At 30.1% G+C, this 15078-nt stretch overlaps 8 protein-coding genes across 8 annotated transcripts, besides 1 other annotated feature; 4 read left to right on the forward strand and 4 right to left on the reverse strand.

Annotated features, from left to right (window-relative positions):
* Positions 1-888: part of a mobile genetic element that runs on past the window's edge.
* A 25-nt stretch (positions 889-913) lies between these two features.
* Positions 914-1876, forward strand: TVAGG3_0221290 (protein C-terminal leucine carboxyl O-methyltransferase protein; the record flags this gene model as incomplete). Its single annotated transcript, XM_001322710.1, has 1 exon — positions 923-1801. One exon carries the CDS (start codon positions 923-925, stop codon positions 1799-1801), a length of 879 nt encoding a protein of 292 aa, XP_001322745.1.
* A 76-nt stretch (positions 1877-1952) lies between these two features.
* On the reverse strand, positions 1953-2948 carry TVAGG3_0221300 (laminin domain-containing protein; the record flags this gene model as incomplete). The annotated part of the gene is made up of 1 exon (XM_001322709.1): positions 2244-2948. The coding sequence occupies one exon, from the start codon at positions 2946-2948 to the stop codon at positions 2244-2246; it is 705 nt and encodes a 234-aa protein (XP_001322744.1).
* A 49-nt stretch (positions 2949-2997) lies between these two features.
* On the forward strand, positions 2998-5195 carry TVAGG3_0221310 (serine-type endopeptidase protein; the record flags this gene model as incomplete). Its single annotated transcript, XM_001322708.1, has 1 exon — positions 3319-5175. One exon carries the CDS (start codon positions 3319-3321, stop codon positions 5173-5175), a length of 1857 nt encoding a protein of 618 aa, XP_001322743.1.
* Positions 5196-5328: 133 nt separating this feature from the next.
* On the forward strand, positions 5329-7624 carry TVAGG3_0221320 (uncharacterized protein; the record flags this gene model as incomplete). Its single annotated transcript, XM_001322707.1, has 1 exon — positions 5330-7621. The coding sequence occupies one exon, from the start codon at positions 5330-5332 to the stop codon at positions 7619-7621; it is 2292 nt and encodes a 763-aa protein (XP_001322742.1).
* A 636-nt stretch (positions 7625-8260) lies between these two features.
* Positions 8261-9864, reverse strand: TVAGG3_0221330 (uncharacterized protein; the record flags this gene model as incomplete). The annotated part of the gene is made up of 1 exon (XM_001322706.1): positions 8296-9864. One exon carries the CDS (start codon positions 9862-9864, stop codon positions 8296-8298), a length of 1569 nt encoding a protein of 522 aa, XP_001322741.1.
* Positions 9865-9963: 99 nt separating this feature from the next.
* On the reverse strand, positions 9964-13046 carry TVAGG3_0221340 (DNA clamp loader protein; the record flags this gene model as incomplete). The annotated part of the gene is made up of 1 exon (XM_001322705.2): positions 10227-12311. One exon carries the CDS (start codon positions 12309-12311, stop codon positions 10227-10229), a length of 2085 nt encoding a protein of 694 aa, XP_001322740.1.
* A 910-nt stretch (positions 13047-13956) lies between these two features.
* TVAGG3_0221350 (ubiquitin ubiquitin-like (Ubl) domain-containing protein) lies at positions 13957-14268 on the reverse strand (the record flags this gene model as incomplete). The annotated part of the gene is made up of 1 exon (XM_001322704.2): positions 13996-14229. The coding sequence occupies one exon, from the start codon at positions 14227-14229 to the stop codon at positions 13996-13998; it is 234 nt and encodes a 77-aa protein (XP_001322739.1).
* A 254-nt stretch (positions 14269-14522) lies between these two features.
* Positions 14523-15031, forward strand: TVAGG3_0221360 (cellular macromolecule catabolic process; the record flags this gene model as incomplete). Its single annotated transcript, XM_001322703.2, has 1 exon — positions 14527-14988. The coding sequence occupies one exon, from the start codon at positions 14527-14529 to the stop codon at positions 14986-14988; it is 462 nt and encodes a 153-aa protein (XP_001322738.1).
* Positions 15032-15078: the final 47 nt, after the last annotated feature.

The following is a 15078-nucleotide window of genomic DNA, read 5'->3' on the forward strand; positions in this document are numbered from 1 at the left end:
GCTAGTATTTTCCCTTTGAATCTCTTTACAATTCGAAATCAAATTCAAACCTCAGTAGAAGAAAGGAAGAATCGACTTACTACGGTTGTAATACGAATAAATGCATATATTTAATTATTTTTATTTACATAATAATTGTTTGAAGCTCATATTCCAACAAATTTTTAAATAAAAACATTAAAATGTTGAAAATGTTCATATATTTTAATAGGGTTTTGGCACTTTATTGAGGAATTACTACATACATAGTCGAACTGAACTTGATATTTGAAATTTAAATTATTTATCAAATTAAAATTTAACTTGAAATTTATAATTATTTAGTCATATTTTGCATAATTCTAAGTAGATTTTGTAAAAAATCAAGAAAGAAAAATTTTAACGTGCTTTATTTTTTCTTTTTTATAATAATACATATTATTATATAATTAACATATTCATAATGTTTCACCCTTTCAAAAATATAATCCTCCTCCTCGCAAATAAACGTACATACGGGTGGCCTCTTTTTTCAAAAAATTAAAATTTGAAATTTTGGGCTCAAATATTAGAGATTTTTTCAACCTTCAACGATATATGTTGTCTATATCAGACCTCCTTTCTTTTTGATACTTAACATTGTTCCTAAATCTTAGCCGTTAAGGCTGTTCTGAAAATATTTTTTTTTCGAAAAAATTCGAAAAAAATTCTTAAAATTCAAAAATCCCTTAATTCCTGAGGATTTTGGAAAAAAGTTTTTACATGAACATGTGTATATTATATGAAGTATATTGATAAGGTAAAAATCAAATTTTATTGCATATTCATCGAGAAAATAAACTAACGAATCCCTCAAAATTGAGAGGGTAATCCTCCTCCTCTCAAATAAACGTACATACGGGTGCACCCTTAATGTAAAGTGTAATAATTTTTTCAAAAATCGATGAGTGCTTTCCGAGAGCTCGGTTCAGTCGAGGATACAGCAATGGATGCCGCCAATGCAAAACTAAGTGCTGTTCAGCGTGGTTACTACCATGATAGATACATTGGCTGCTTCGTACCTCAAGAATTAAAGCAATTACCTCCAATGAATCTTGGTTACTATGTAAGAACACAAGCAATCTATGTAGCAGTCAAGAAATTCCATGAAATTCACGGATCCAACATGCAAGTCGTTGTTTTGGGCTGCGGCTACGATACATTATTTTGGAGACTCAGAGACGAAAAGGTTACAGTCAAAAATTGGTTTGATTTAGATATGCAACATGTTGTTAAAAAGAAATCTCAAGTTATCAATTCCAACAGCTTCGAACCAATGGATAATTATCATTTATTCTATGCTGACTTATCAAAGCCAGAAATGGTTAAGCAAGAACTTAATTCGCATGGATTTGAAGATATTCCTACAATATTTATTGATGAATGCACACTTATTTACGTTGATCCAGTTGCTGTTGATGAAATCCTTAAATTTGCAGCATCTCTCAAGTCAAATGCCTTCATTAGCTACGGAATGGTCAAACCAGATGATCAATTTGGTAAAATGATGGTAAAGAATTTCGATAGCTTTGGAGCTCCTCTTAAAGGCATTAAGATGTATCCAACAATTGCATCTCATAAGGATAGATGCATTAATGCTGGTTTCAAGCATGCCAAATCAATTGATTTGAATCAAACAATGAAAGCTGTAATTCCAAGAGAAAACTTCATGAAAATCATGAGACTTGAGATGCAGGATGATCCAGATGAACTTGCTTACATGCTTCAGCATTACGTTTTAGCTGTTGCTGGATCTGAAAGCGAATTTGTCTCAATCATATAAAAATATGTCAAAATCATCAAATTATATTATAATTCATCGTTTTTGTTTATAAATTACTACTAAACTATATCTTTGAATTCCAATATTTTTGATTTTAATTTTTTAAATGGTAATCATGCAGTTTCTAATCATTCTATTTAGTACCTCTGAATTTGATTTGTTTATATGTTAAAAAAGTAGTTTAGCTTGAATTAGATTTTGATGTTTAAAATTGAAAATGAAATTAATCTATTTCAATTCAGAAATAAACATTTTGGAGGAAATTGTGATTATTTATAAGCTAACAATCTGTACATATGAAAAATCAAATTATAATGAAAATTATAAAGATTTTACTATAAAAATTACGTAACAAATTAACATCTTTATTTATAACAAAACAAATATAAAGTATAAAGCACAAAATAAAAGCGAAGGAAAGAAAAATACATTCTAACTCTAATTAAAGCATGTCTTCCTCTGGATTTTGTGATAATTTCTTAATACTTGGTAATCTACTATGAGAATTTGCTTCAGCTTCTTTGAGTGCATGAACTTGTCCAAGACGACTCTTCTTAGGCCACATAGTAATAATATATGCGGCTAATAATGACGTTGCAATAAACGATGTGAAGTATATTGAATCGTCATGAAGCTGTGTATTCACAAAAGGAAGATAAAATTTTTCAATGCTCCAATCAGCTCCATTAAAAGATATTTTAACACTAGAATTAATTGGGAGTAATGACGGAACTTGACAATGTAATGCTGTTTCTATGTGATTGCATTTCGAAATAAAAATGTCAAACATAGCATATGTTGTTGCATTTGGTGGTATGGGATGATTTACTTTGATTGTTATAAAGTCATTACTGAATGATTGAACTGTTTTCGGATGAATTGAGAGTATTTTCGGAAGGAAATGATTTGGTTTGCAATAATTGATTCCATCACCATAGTATCCACCGTTGCATTTGCATTGGCTTGGGCCAGAACAAATTGCATTTCGGTGACATCTTGGCTTGCAAGTCCAACATCCAACTTTTTGATCTTCTGGATCGCCAAAATAATGAGGTTTACACTTGCATTCGCCACTTTCATCACGAAATGTATTTCTAACATTGCATTTTGCATTTGTATTGTTAGCTATACTAAGAAGAAATAACATTATAAAATAAATAATTTGACAATTTACGTGGCAAAAATAAAAATTTGCATTTACTTTAAGTTGTTCTTGATAAATCTTAGAGTAATTTCAAATTAAGAAAAACTCGAATCATATCCCATTCTATCTAATCAACGATGGCCAAGATAATGGCATCAAAAACGAAGATATAAATTTTTCTACAGTAGTTTCTAACGAATATGATGGAAACGGAATTCACATTCATGTAAACGATAATGGGATATACGAATCGCATCAATGTTTCAATACAAAACTCTCGAAAAAATATAATTACGATTTTTCGAATGAAAGAAATACTTCTCAACCATCTTCTGTATTTTTTGACTCACATGGTACATCAGTTTTAGGAATTATGAGTAGTTCACGTACAGATTCTTGTCCATTTGGAATTTCACCGAATTCAACTTATTCTTCATCAATAATATTTCAAGAAAACTTCAGAGTATCTACTATTTCAAGAATATTTAATCATTACATTGATGAAATAGATATACAAGTCAATTCTTGGTCAATTGATAATTGTGATCAAGGAAAATGCAGATCTTATGAACGAATACCCAAAATTGCAGATGCATTGCATAATACTAGTCATGGTAGACATGATAAAGGCCAGATATTATTATTTGCTGCTGGAAATGACGGAGAATATCTTTGTGATTCGAATTTTCAACTCTTTTCTATTGAAGAAGAGTCAATGATGATTTCTTCAACGACAAACCGAGGTGATAGAGCATTCTATTCATGTAGAGGTACTGCTTTGATATGTAATACCCCTTCTTCATTGACTTCTTCCATTGATTTGCCAGAAAAACCGTTTTTAATCAGCACATCAAATTTGTCACCTTTTAGTTTAACCGAAAAATTTGCTGGCACTTCAGCATCAGCGCCTATCGCTGCAGGTGTGATTGCATTAGCATTACAAGTTAATAGTAACTTAACTAGAAGAGATATTTACTATATAATTGCAATGACATCAACCAAAAATGATCCATTTCATTTTTCATGGAAAAAGAATTCTGCTGGATATCTGTTTTCAAGTGTATATGGATTTGGTAGAATAAATGCTGGAGAAATGATTGAAATGGCAAAGAAATGGAATGTAGTTCTGCCAAAACAAACAAAAATTTTTCAACAATCATATGGAAATTTCAAAAATGGATTTTGTGAAATCAAATTTGATATTTCGGAAGATTTATTTGTTGAAACTGTATCTGTTGATGTTAGTTTGTATACTATGGATTATTCTACAATGCTTATTGATTTGATTTCTCCTGAAAATACGATATCTAATATTAAAACAGCAGCAATGATCAAAGAAGAAGGTAGAAGATATAATAGATCGTTTTTGTGTCGTGGATTTTTAGGTGAAAATGCAAAAGGATCTTGGAAATTAAGAATTAGAACTCATATTTTATCTGATACAAATGTTTTTGTAAACAGTACAATAAAAGTATCTGGAACAAAGGTAAAACCGAATTTATCAATGTCTACTATTCATTTTGGCCAAAATCCTTTTGAAAATTATCAAATTCGAACTGAAATTTTAAAAGATCTACCAGAAACAATCAATGCAAGTATCTTACAAAGAGTAACAATTAATAATATCTTCAATAAAACAGTTTTGATTCGATTATTTGCATCAGATTTTGAATCAAAGAATCGAATTTTGTTAAGTAAGAAAAACATAACAAGAAAAGGCGGATATATGGAATTTTATATTCCAAGTATCTTTGTTGATGACTACTGTTGCAATATTATCTGTGAAATTTTTGAATTTAACATTATTGATGCCAAAAAGGTGAAAATTCAACATGGGTACAATCTTCCAAGCAATATTATGATATACAAAAGAAAATACTATCATTTAATATATAATTTATATTGTAAAATTGAAAAAATTAATCCAGAAATCATGTGCTCAATATACTTTGCAAATAAATCAGTTTCCCATTATGTATATTCTAACAATGGCCATATCTTAATTGAGTGTAAAACAAGAGAAAAAATTGAGAAAATAATTTTAACTCCAGTTGAGCATTTGGATGTTACTAATGTTGATTACATAGTTTTTGATGATGTTCCACCACTCCCAATCGATATATCTTACGTATTAATTGCTATTTTCATTATTTTGATAGGAGTTTTTCTGTTTATGAAGTGCAAATCCAAAGGTCATAAAGTTTCTTTCCCATATCAGCCTTTAATCTAATTAGAATTGTTAATCTTTCCTCTAAAAATTTTTGTTTATTGAAAATATCATTAAATTTTGAAACTACTGAATCAAATATTTCAATTTATCCAATAATATGTAATTGATAATTTCTGAAATTTTATAAAATCTGTCACTTTTCTCTTTCAATTGCATGACTTCAACATTTATTAGAGAATGTTGGAATCAAGGCATGAAACCAGATGAATTTGCTGAAATTATAAAGAATAACCACATGAATGAATTCCAATCAATTATTCAAATGTTATCGATAATTTGTGGCACTTTAGAGAACAGTATTATCTTATTATATGAATATTTAGCATCACTATTCCAAAATTTCTCTGTTGAAGCAGCAAAATCTATAGATTTAGATGATGCAAACCAAATAAACGGTTGTATTCTAACATTTTCGCAATATGGAGAAAAAATATTCAATCCTGATGAAATCTATTCAATTGACTCATGTAATTCAGCATTAAAAATACTCGAAATTGCGCTTAAATGCCAAGATCAAAAATTATTAGAAGTTATTCTCAAAAAAATATCATGCTCTCATTATTTACCAGTTTGTATTGCTGCTGCCCGTGTTCTTCTTCCGGAATACTACAAAAAACTCAAAATTAATTTTCAAAAACTCAACTTAAACTTCAAAGCTAGTACAAAAAACCACTTAGAAGCAAACCTTGTCTATTCATTGAACGAAACTCTTAATTATCCGCATCCAAAACTGTTTTTTACCGAAAATGTAATTGATTTATTTTTTTCTGTCTTTCATAAGATGCTTAACCATGTTTTCATGCTTCGAATGAATAATATTCAAACATTACAACGTATTTATTTACTTCTTTTGAGTTATCACTACAAAAATCCACGAGTTTCTTTTATTTTCATTCTTACAAGCTTTTTATCACCTCTTATTCATTTAAAGATGCAAGGTGTTGAAGTACCTTTCGATGATATTGACTGCAGCTTCGATATTGATAAGTTTGTCGATGTAATCAACGCAATTCCAGATCAATTTTTTGATGAATATAAAATTAACAAAAAAGATCATTTAAATGGATTCACAAAGCTATATGATGGCAATGATATTCATTATTTGAATCTAATCTATCAATATCCGTCTTTAATTTCAAATATAATTCCGCATTACATAAATTTGCTGAATTCCGATAATAATGAAGATGTTAAGGCTGCATGCAAAGAAATTACTGCTAATTTTCAAGATTTCGATTATTTAATTTTATCGACCAAAAATTTGGAAAAATTTTTAAATGTAACACTTTTTAGACTCCAGAATATTAATGACCAACAAACATTTACTGATTTAATCTTCTGTTTGATAACTTTGATGAAAGAATTTTGGAAAGGTGGTGAACCTTCAATACGATCGACCATCGTATCAATAATTTTATCTACATCTATGTATACGAATTATTTGTTATCTTGTTTTTTGCAAACTGCCGTAATTGACTTAGATTCTGCATATCAATACTCATTACAAGGTATTCAGTCATCATCTTCGCATATAGAGAGATGTTATGCGTTTCTTTGTTATCTTCTGCATAATGGAACTCAAAATTTTGAACAATTATTAGAATTTCTCAAACAATATCAATATCTTTGGATATCTGTCTTTGCTTGGGCATTTACCATCAAAACTGAAGAGCCCTTAAAGTTTTTTAAGATCAAATTCCCAAATTATTCCATATTTCAAGATTTATATTCACTTTTAATAGTATTTATCAGCGATGGAAAGAGATTTAAGATCTCTGAGTATTGTGAATATGATCTATATATTAGATTTTCAGACAGACTTAATGATGAACTCGAAATTTTAGTTTCATCAATTTTTGGGAAGACAGATTTCTATTTATTAGATCCTTATTTGATTTTTTATGATTTCATGCTATGTTGTAGAGCCTATGCATCTTTAAACGAAGAAAAAAAGTTAATTGACAAAATATTCAATTTAATTTCAAGGTCTCCGGGATTTTCCGACTACGATGACATCTATATGATTATGTCTGGTATTTTATCAGCATCAATTTCATTAACATTTGATGAAATCCCTGAAAAACCATTAAATATGATTAAAATGCTGACAAACATGGTTTCCAATAATAGTTTTAGTACAATTGAGCTAAAATTAATTGTTCCATTTTGCTATATGATGATTATAAGCATGAAGGAAGGCCTTGACGAAAGATTAGAAATGGTAATTCAATTTTGTAAAAAGGCAATCTCTGGAAATGATAAATCACAGCAGATTAGCGTGTTTGCATACTATTTCATGAAGATGTTGATTTATTTTCCTTATGTTAAACAAAGAATTCCGTTAGAAATGTATCAAATCTTCAACATCCACGGAGATCTCAAAGCCTTAATTGATTTCTTCAAAATAAGGGCAATGATTATTGAAAATAATCATAGTCTTGACTAGGAGAAAAAAAAAATTAATAATTATTTGTTTATATTGAATAAAATAAAGTTTTTGTTTGATTTATTTAAAGTTATTTAGCTATAATGTGCAAAAAATATTAAAAAATTCATTGATCATTTCATTTTATAGAATTTATTTCTACTTTTACTTGTCCTGTCAATATAAACAATATCAAATATTCTAAACATTCAACAATATAAACAATATCAAACAAATTCAACATTCAACAATTTAAATAATATCAAGAAATCTAAACATTCAACAATTGAAATAACACCAAAGAATCTAAACATTCAACAATTGAAATAATATCAAACAATCTAAACATTCAACAAATGAAATAATATCAAATAATATAAACAATACCAAACAATATCAAACAATTGAAATAATATCAAACAATATAAACAATACCAAACAATATAAACATTCAACAATGGAAGCAACACCAAACAATATCAAACAATCTACTCAATATAAACAATATCAAACAATCCAAACAATGGAAATTATATCAAACAATATCAAACAAATTCAATAATGGAAACAATATCAAACAAATTCAACAATATAAACAATATCAAACAATATCAAACAATCTAAATAATGGAAAGAAAAAAAATAGTTTTTGTCTATAAAAAGCAGGACAAAAGAATTTATTTATTATAATATATTTATTTGTGTGAATTAATGAAATCATCTGTAAACAACATTTTAACTTTCCTCAACTTTGAAGGAACTTTGAAACATTCTTTGATAACATCGATATTTTCATTTGCGTGATTTAATGCTTTTTCTCTTAAATCTTTCAAGATACCTTGAAGTTCATTTATGTCTTCAGATTCGCACTTATCTTCATCAACTTCATCTTCATCTAAATCAAGGAGACCAATTAAATTGTTGTAAGCAATTATAACTCCAGAAACATCATTCTGCAAGCTGTCCAAGTCAACTTCTGGTTCTTTCGGTTTGGCATTTTCAACATCTTCCTTAAGTGATTGAATTACACCATATTTACGAGAATTTGTTTTATATCTTAACAAATTTGTCATTTCCTCGTTAAATTTGACAGGTTTGTCATAAGTTTTATCATTGAAAATATTTGTCCTTTCCTCTGTGAACATGTATTTTTTGTCCTTTCTTGTTTCGTTGGAAAGTCTCATTTTATTAAATTTAGAACCGTTTAAGATCTGTTGTACATATAGAGAACATGCTTCTTTCTTGAAATCAATGGTAGAATTCGGATGAATTTCTTCGATTTCTGGAATCCATCTTTTAATTTCTTCTCTTACTGCATCGGCAAAGCAGTTGAAGTGGCAGCCACCACCAAGGAAGACGAAATACTTTGGATCTTGAGATTCCATCACTTTTTCAACTGTAGATTTTAAGAAATGAAGAATACGTTTGTAACTCTCGTCATTTTCGAAATCCTTGGTATCGATGGATGTTTGTACATTAACGTGGGTAATTGCGACGGGATTAAATGGAATTTTGGCGTTATCAATGAAAACTTCTTTTGTATGGTTGGCGCCTTCCCAAAAAGCTCTCTTAATGCGTGGATCATCGAACTTGAGATCTGGATTGATGAGCTTTTCTTTGAGTAAGTTCGAAATTATATTTGTGAAATCATCTCCGCCGAAATTAAGGGTTGCGAAGCTGTGTAATTTAAAAGTGCGTCCCTTATCGTTTTTTTTACTATTGAGAATGAAGAATTCTGTGTTGGTTGCTCCGAAATCAACATATAAAATTTTTTCTTCTGGATTTATATTCTTGGTATCATATAAGTAGAAATTGAATGAGTATGGAAATGTTGCTGTTTTAATTTCAATTCCATCGATTGCAAATTGAGCAGCAGACTTGAGATACTTTCGATAATTTGTTGATGTCCAAAATGGGAAGTAAAGATACAATGTTTTTATCTTGTCAAGCTTAGTTGCTTCTTGTGCTCTTTTATAGATGTAAGATAAAAACATAGAGAGTAACTGAAAGTTTGTTAATTCATTTAGCTTCTTCGCTTTGTCTAATAAGCCATTGATAAAGTTCCTGCATGTCTTATCTTCTAAGGCAAGAGATGGACTGGTCGCAAAATGTGAGTATAAGTACTTATTATTACTATAAGAAATAATTGATAGGAAATTCGAATAAGGACCATCACTGATATTTTTGATTTTCGTTTTTGTTACATATGATGCATGTGTAACTTCGTTTCCTAAAACAATGACTAATGCTTCATCATTGGCCATTTTTTGAAATAAAAAATGCCAACAAAAAAATGAGAGCAACACATGTTGTTTTTTCGGAAAATTGTAGAGCATTTTCATAATGAAATAAAAATTTATGGATATTTCCTAGAAATAAAAGCGAAATTTCCAAATCGGGTCAATTTTTGATTTGCTATCCATTATGATTTTGAATTATATCATATCGAAAAAATATCAAATTTCTCTGTAAATTCAATTTTTATCTAATATGAAATTCAAAATTCTTGTATTTTTCAAGCTATTAAGTAAATACATCTTGTTTCAAATTCAGTTTAAGGCATTAATGAATGTATTAAAAGGATGCTTTAATATATAATATCACAATAAAAAATGTAATTAGATTTTTATTTCTTCTTCTTACCGCGGCCTTTTCCTTTTCCTTTTGGCATTTCTTGAGATGAAATGAAGTAAGATGCTCTTTCATCTTGTGAAGAAGCCGCAGAAAGTGATGTTTTTGAGTGGGTTTTTGAGAATTTCTTCTGGAAAGTTGTAACAAACTTTTGCGAAGCTTTGTCATCCTGTGATGCAGATTTACCCTTTTCTTTTGACTGGAAACTAACTATACTCTTCAAATTCTCAGCATCTTCTGGAGTAATTTCAAGTAACTCTAAAAGATTCTTGAGTTCCTGAGTATTCTGATCTTGAATATAATTTTGCATTTTTGCAGAAAGAATATCTGCAGTGCTTTCTCTCATTGTAGAAGGAGTGGACTGCAAAACTCGTGCAGATCTTGTAGTAAATTCCTGCATTAACCTGTTATTCTTGTTCATCTTTGATGCTCTCAAATAGCACTCTGGGAATCTCATATTTGATGTTACTTTTACAGGTGCAACTGCAGGGGGAGTAACGCAACCAATAATTCCCATAGGAATCAATAAATCGTAGTTCTGGTCTTGGTTGAGAATCGTTTGAACAGTGTCACCATCACTCATTGAATCTAAAGCATCTGCGTATTGTTTCATGTTTCCATTAAATGTCAATACATCATGAATAAAATCAGGGCATTTATAATAATCAACCATGAATAAAGAAATTCTTTTCTCGAAATCTTTTTCTGTGCATAATTTCTTGGCTGCTTCGAAACCATCCATTGTTGCGTATTCATCTGCTGTTTTCTCATGTGCATTTCCACAATTTGATGACCATAACTGCAATGCATTTAAGGCAGATCTCATGTCACCACCTGATTTATCAATTGCAGCAAATAAATTCTTTCTATCAATTTTGATGCCTTCCTGCTTGGATATTTCAAAGACTCTTTGGATCATCTCTTTCTTATCTGGTGCAGAAAACTGTATGTCTAAAACATATTTCAATATTGGCTTGAGTTTCTCTGATTGGCGATCATTACATATGCAAAAAATTGGAAATGTTGACTTCTCAATGAACTGAGCCAAAGCTTGAACTCCTCCGCGATCTCCTGTTGACATTCCATCAATTTCATCAAATATAATTGCGTGTTGTTTGTTATTAGTATTCTGCTGAGTAAAAGAATATAGAGTTTTGCCATTAAACAATGTTTTTGCAATATCTTCAATTGCAGCTTTGTTTCTAACATCACTTGCATTGTATTCAACAACATGGTAGCCTCTTGACTTTGCAAGGAGTAGAGCTGTTGATGTTTTACCGATACCTGGAGGGCCACTTATTAAAACAGCTTTCTTGTCTTGCTTTGAAAATGTAATTAACCAATTGTCAATTTTTTCTATAAGATCTTTGTTACCAATGAGGTCATTACGATTCTGTGGACGATATTTTTCGCTAATCAGGTTTGTAGCTGAACTTTCTTTCTTATCATTGAAATTAATTCCACCAAATGCTAACGTTTGCTGCTTTGGTTGTTTAACTTCTGGCTTTTGTACTCTCTTTCCTTCAACTTCTTTAATTACCTCTTCTTGTTGTCCCTTTGACTTTGACTGAGGAACTTCCTCGGTATGTTTTTGGTCTTTTTCTGCTTCAAATCCTTCGATATTCGTACATCCCACTGCAGCAAGCATAGCTAAAAGGCCTTCTTCGTCAATCACTGAGATGCCTTTCTTTAAAGCGGAATTTAATTTGTCTTGAGAAACATTAAGGCAGCCTCGAAGGAATATATCGACATTATCCTTTATTGCTGCTTGTAAAGTGCCCCCACATGCTGTAATTAAATCTCTGACCTCAGCACGAGTAAAATGAGGTAATGTTCCTGAAGCGCAAATTCTAATGCCTGTTAAGGAGCCTGGTTTTGGCGAAGGTACTGGTATTTCACCTTTATTTGGAGGTTTATCTGTGTGTTGTGTTGCGTCTAATGCAAAATCAAAATCAGATGTAGCTGGTCGTAATTTTGGTAGCCATGCTTTTGTCTCTGGTATGTTCTTCTTGTTCGCAGGCTTGTTACTTGATGATTGTTTTTTTGTGGTGCCACCTGTACTAAAGAAGTTATCAATCATTAGTCACTCCCTTAACGTACAGTTTTGACTATTCCTACTTGTTTCGAGAGAAAAAATTAAGAAATGGTAAAAATCAATTGTATTCAGATTTGAATCTTGGATGTTGATGTTAATACGGAAGAATTATAGCCGAGTTCATAAGAATGAACTCTGATTTAAGGTCAAAAAAGTGACATCTGAGTATTTTGTTTCTGCTTTATCTGATCGATGAATCTGAATTGAGACACATCATTTGTATGAAACAATGATACACTAGAGATTGAACAATATTGGCATTGCAAAAATCCAATTATTCGATATTCAATTCGTAAAATCTAGCATTAAAGTTGATACATTTATTTTCTCGAAATATTGCAACGGTAGAAACCTCATGTATTACCAATGATTACCAAAGTACTATTTCGGCATAATAAGTTTAAATTAATATCAAAATAACAGATTGACTAATCATTCTTATATAATATTATGCGCACTATTGGTTGATAAAGTTTCAAGCATCTTGGCTTGACTTCCATTTGATTATGACTTACAGTTCTAATGTTTCTTGCTCTGTAGCAACAGTCACTAACAGATAAAAATGTAATGATCAGAAATCTAAATATACGAGTTTTTACATATTTTATTTAGGTTTATTATCAAAATACAAATAAAAATATATAACTTGAACTTACCTTTGAATAAAATCATGATGTCATTGATTGTTTTCTGAATGTTTAATAGTTTTTTGTACATATGTAGCAAATACTTAATTTGAATCGGATATATTTTTTAATAGCTTGAAATACTTGATAAGCTATAGGCTATTATATATTAAATTTGATAAAAAAACTATGGTTGAATTAAATATTTGGAAAATATGTTTCTATTTTGTATCATAAAAAATTTATGATTTAATTTTGCTGGATAATTGACACATTTAGGAGAAAAACTATAGAATACTAAAAATAAAATGCATTTATCGATTTATACAATAATAAAATTGCTTTTTTTCTTTAATAATTTCGAATCTTTTAGATTCTTAACCTCATTTTTCCAAAAAAATTTAGAATTGTAAAAAACGTGATCATTTTCTACAAAATTGCTTAGGCATTTTTCAAAATCAAAAAAATTTGGACAAAATTACCATGGAGAATTTCATTCCAGGTGCACAGGACAATAGCATTCAGTCAAAAAAGTTTCGGAAATTTTAATTATTGATATCTATTTTCATCAATCACTTAATATCGATTATTTACAATTAATGTCATTGCATGTTATGAAATTTTAGAATACTTGAACATACTCTAAATAGTTTTCGAAACTTATCAAAATTTCGCGAAATTTAACAGTCTTCCAACTCTCATACACAGACATTATTACACCAATATTATTGCAAGAAGGAATTATTGATATAATTGAAAATCTAACGATTCATTTACCCAATTTTATTTTGTTTTTTCTTTCAGATCCTTATAAGTGATTATTTTATATGTAGCTGTAGAAGAAAAACGAAAATAGTGCTTCTTCAAAAAGATTCATGAAAGCAACCTAATTAATAAACATTTTACTTTCCGAACATTATTAATGAGATTGAGCAAATGCATGAAAATATGTAAGTTGAAAGGAATGAAAATAAAAAGATTAATAAGAATAAAAAGAGAGGAATTATCAAAAGATAAAGTTTATTTGAGTTAAAAGATTGAACTTAGAAACCACCACGAAGACGAAGAACGAGGTGGAGTGTAGAATCCTTTTGGATGGAGTAATCTTGAAGTGTGTTGCCGTCTTCAAGTTGCTTGCCGGCAAAGATCAAACGCTGTTGATCTGGTGGAATACCTTCCTTGTCTTGAATCTTAGCCTTGACATCTTCGATTCTGTCGGTTGGCTCGACTTCGAGTGTGATATGTTTGCCTGTGAGTGTCTTGACGAAAATCTGCATCAAGAAAAATGAAGTGTAATCATTTACATATCAAAACTTGACTTAGTAAATTTTTTTGAGAGATGATAAGTGGTCGCTTAGAATTTGATTAAATATATCCAGTAAAAAAATCATGAATATGAATTTGATCAATTCATGTCAAAATTTGATGAAAATTTTGCTCAATAATATTTTGTATATTATACAACAATATGATATTAAATATGATTTTAAAATAAAAACAATTTTTGAAATGATATCTGGAATTTTTTTTTGAGAATAAAATTTCCATACTCCGAGAACACTTCATTTTTCTTGATGCAGATTTTCGTCAAGACACTCACAGGCAAACACATTACACTCGAAGTCGAACCAACAGACAGAATTGAAGATGTCAAGGCTAAGATTCAAGACAAGGAAGGTATTCCACCAGATCAACAGCGTTTGATCTTTGCCGGCAAGCAACTTGAAGACGGCAACACACTTCAAGATTACTCCATCCAAAAGGATTCTACACTCCATCTCGTTCTTCGTCTTCGTGGTGGTATGCAGATTTTCGTCAAGACACTCACAGGCAAACACATTACACTCGAAGTCGAACCAACAGACAGAATTGAAGATGTCAAGGCTAAGATTCAAGACAAGGAAGGTATTCCACCAGATCAACAGCGTTTGATCTTTGCCGGCAAGCAACTTGAAGACGGCAACACACTTCAAGATTACTCCATCCAAAAGGATTCTACACTCCATCTCGTTCTTCGTCTTCGTGGTGGTTTCTAAGTTCAATCTTTTAACTCAAATAAACTTTATCTTTTGATAATTCTTCTCTTTTTATCCTTATTAATCTTTTTATTTTCATTCCTTTCGACT

This window comes from Trichomonas vaginalis, chromosome IV (assembly GCF_026262505.1).
Source record: "Trichomonas vaginalis G3 chromosome IV, whole genome shotgun sequence".
In the NCBI taxonomy this organism is placed as follows: Eukaryota; Parabasalia; order Trichomonadida; family Trichomonadidae; genus Trichomonas; species Trichomonas vaginalis.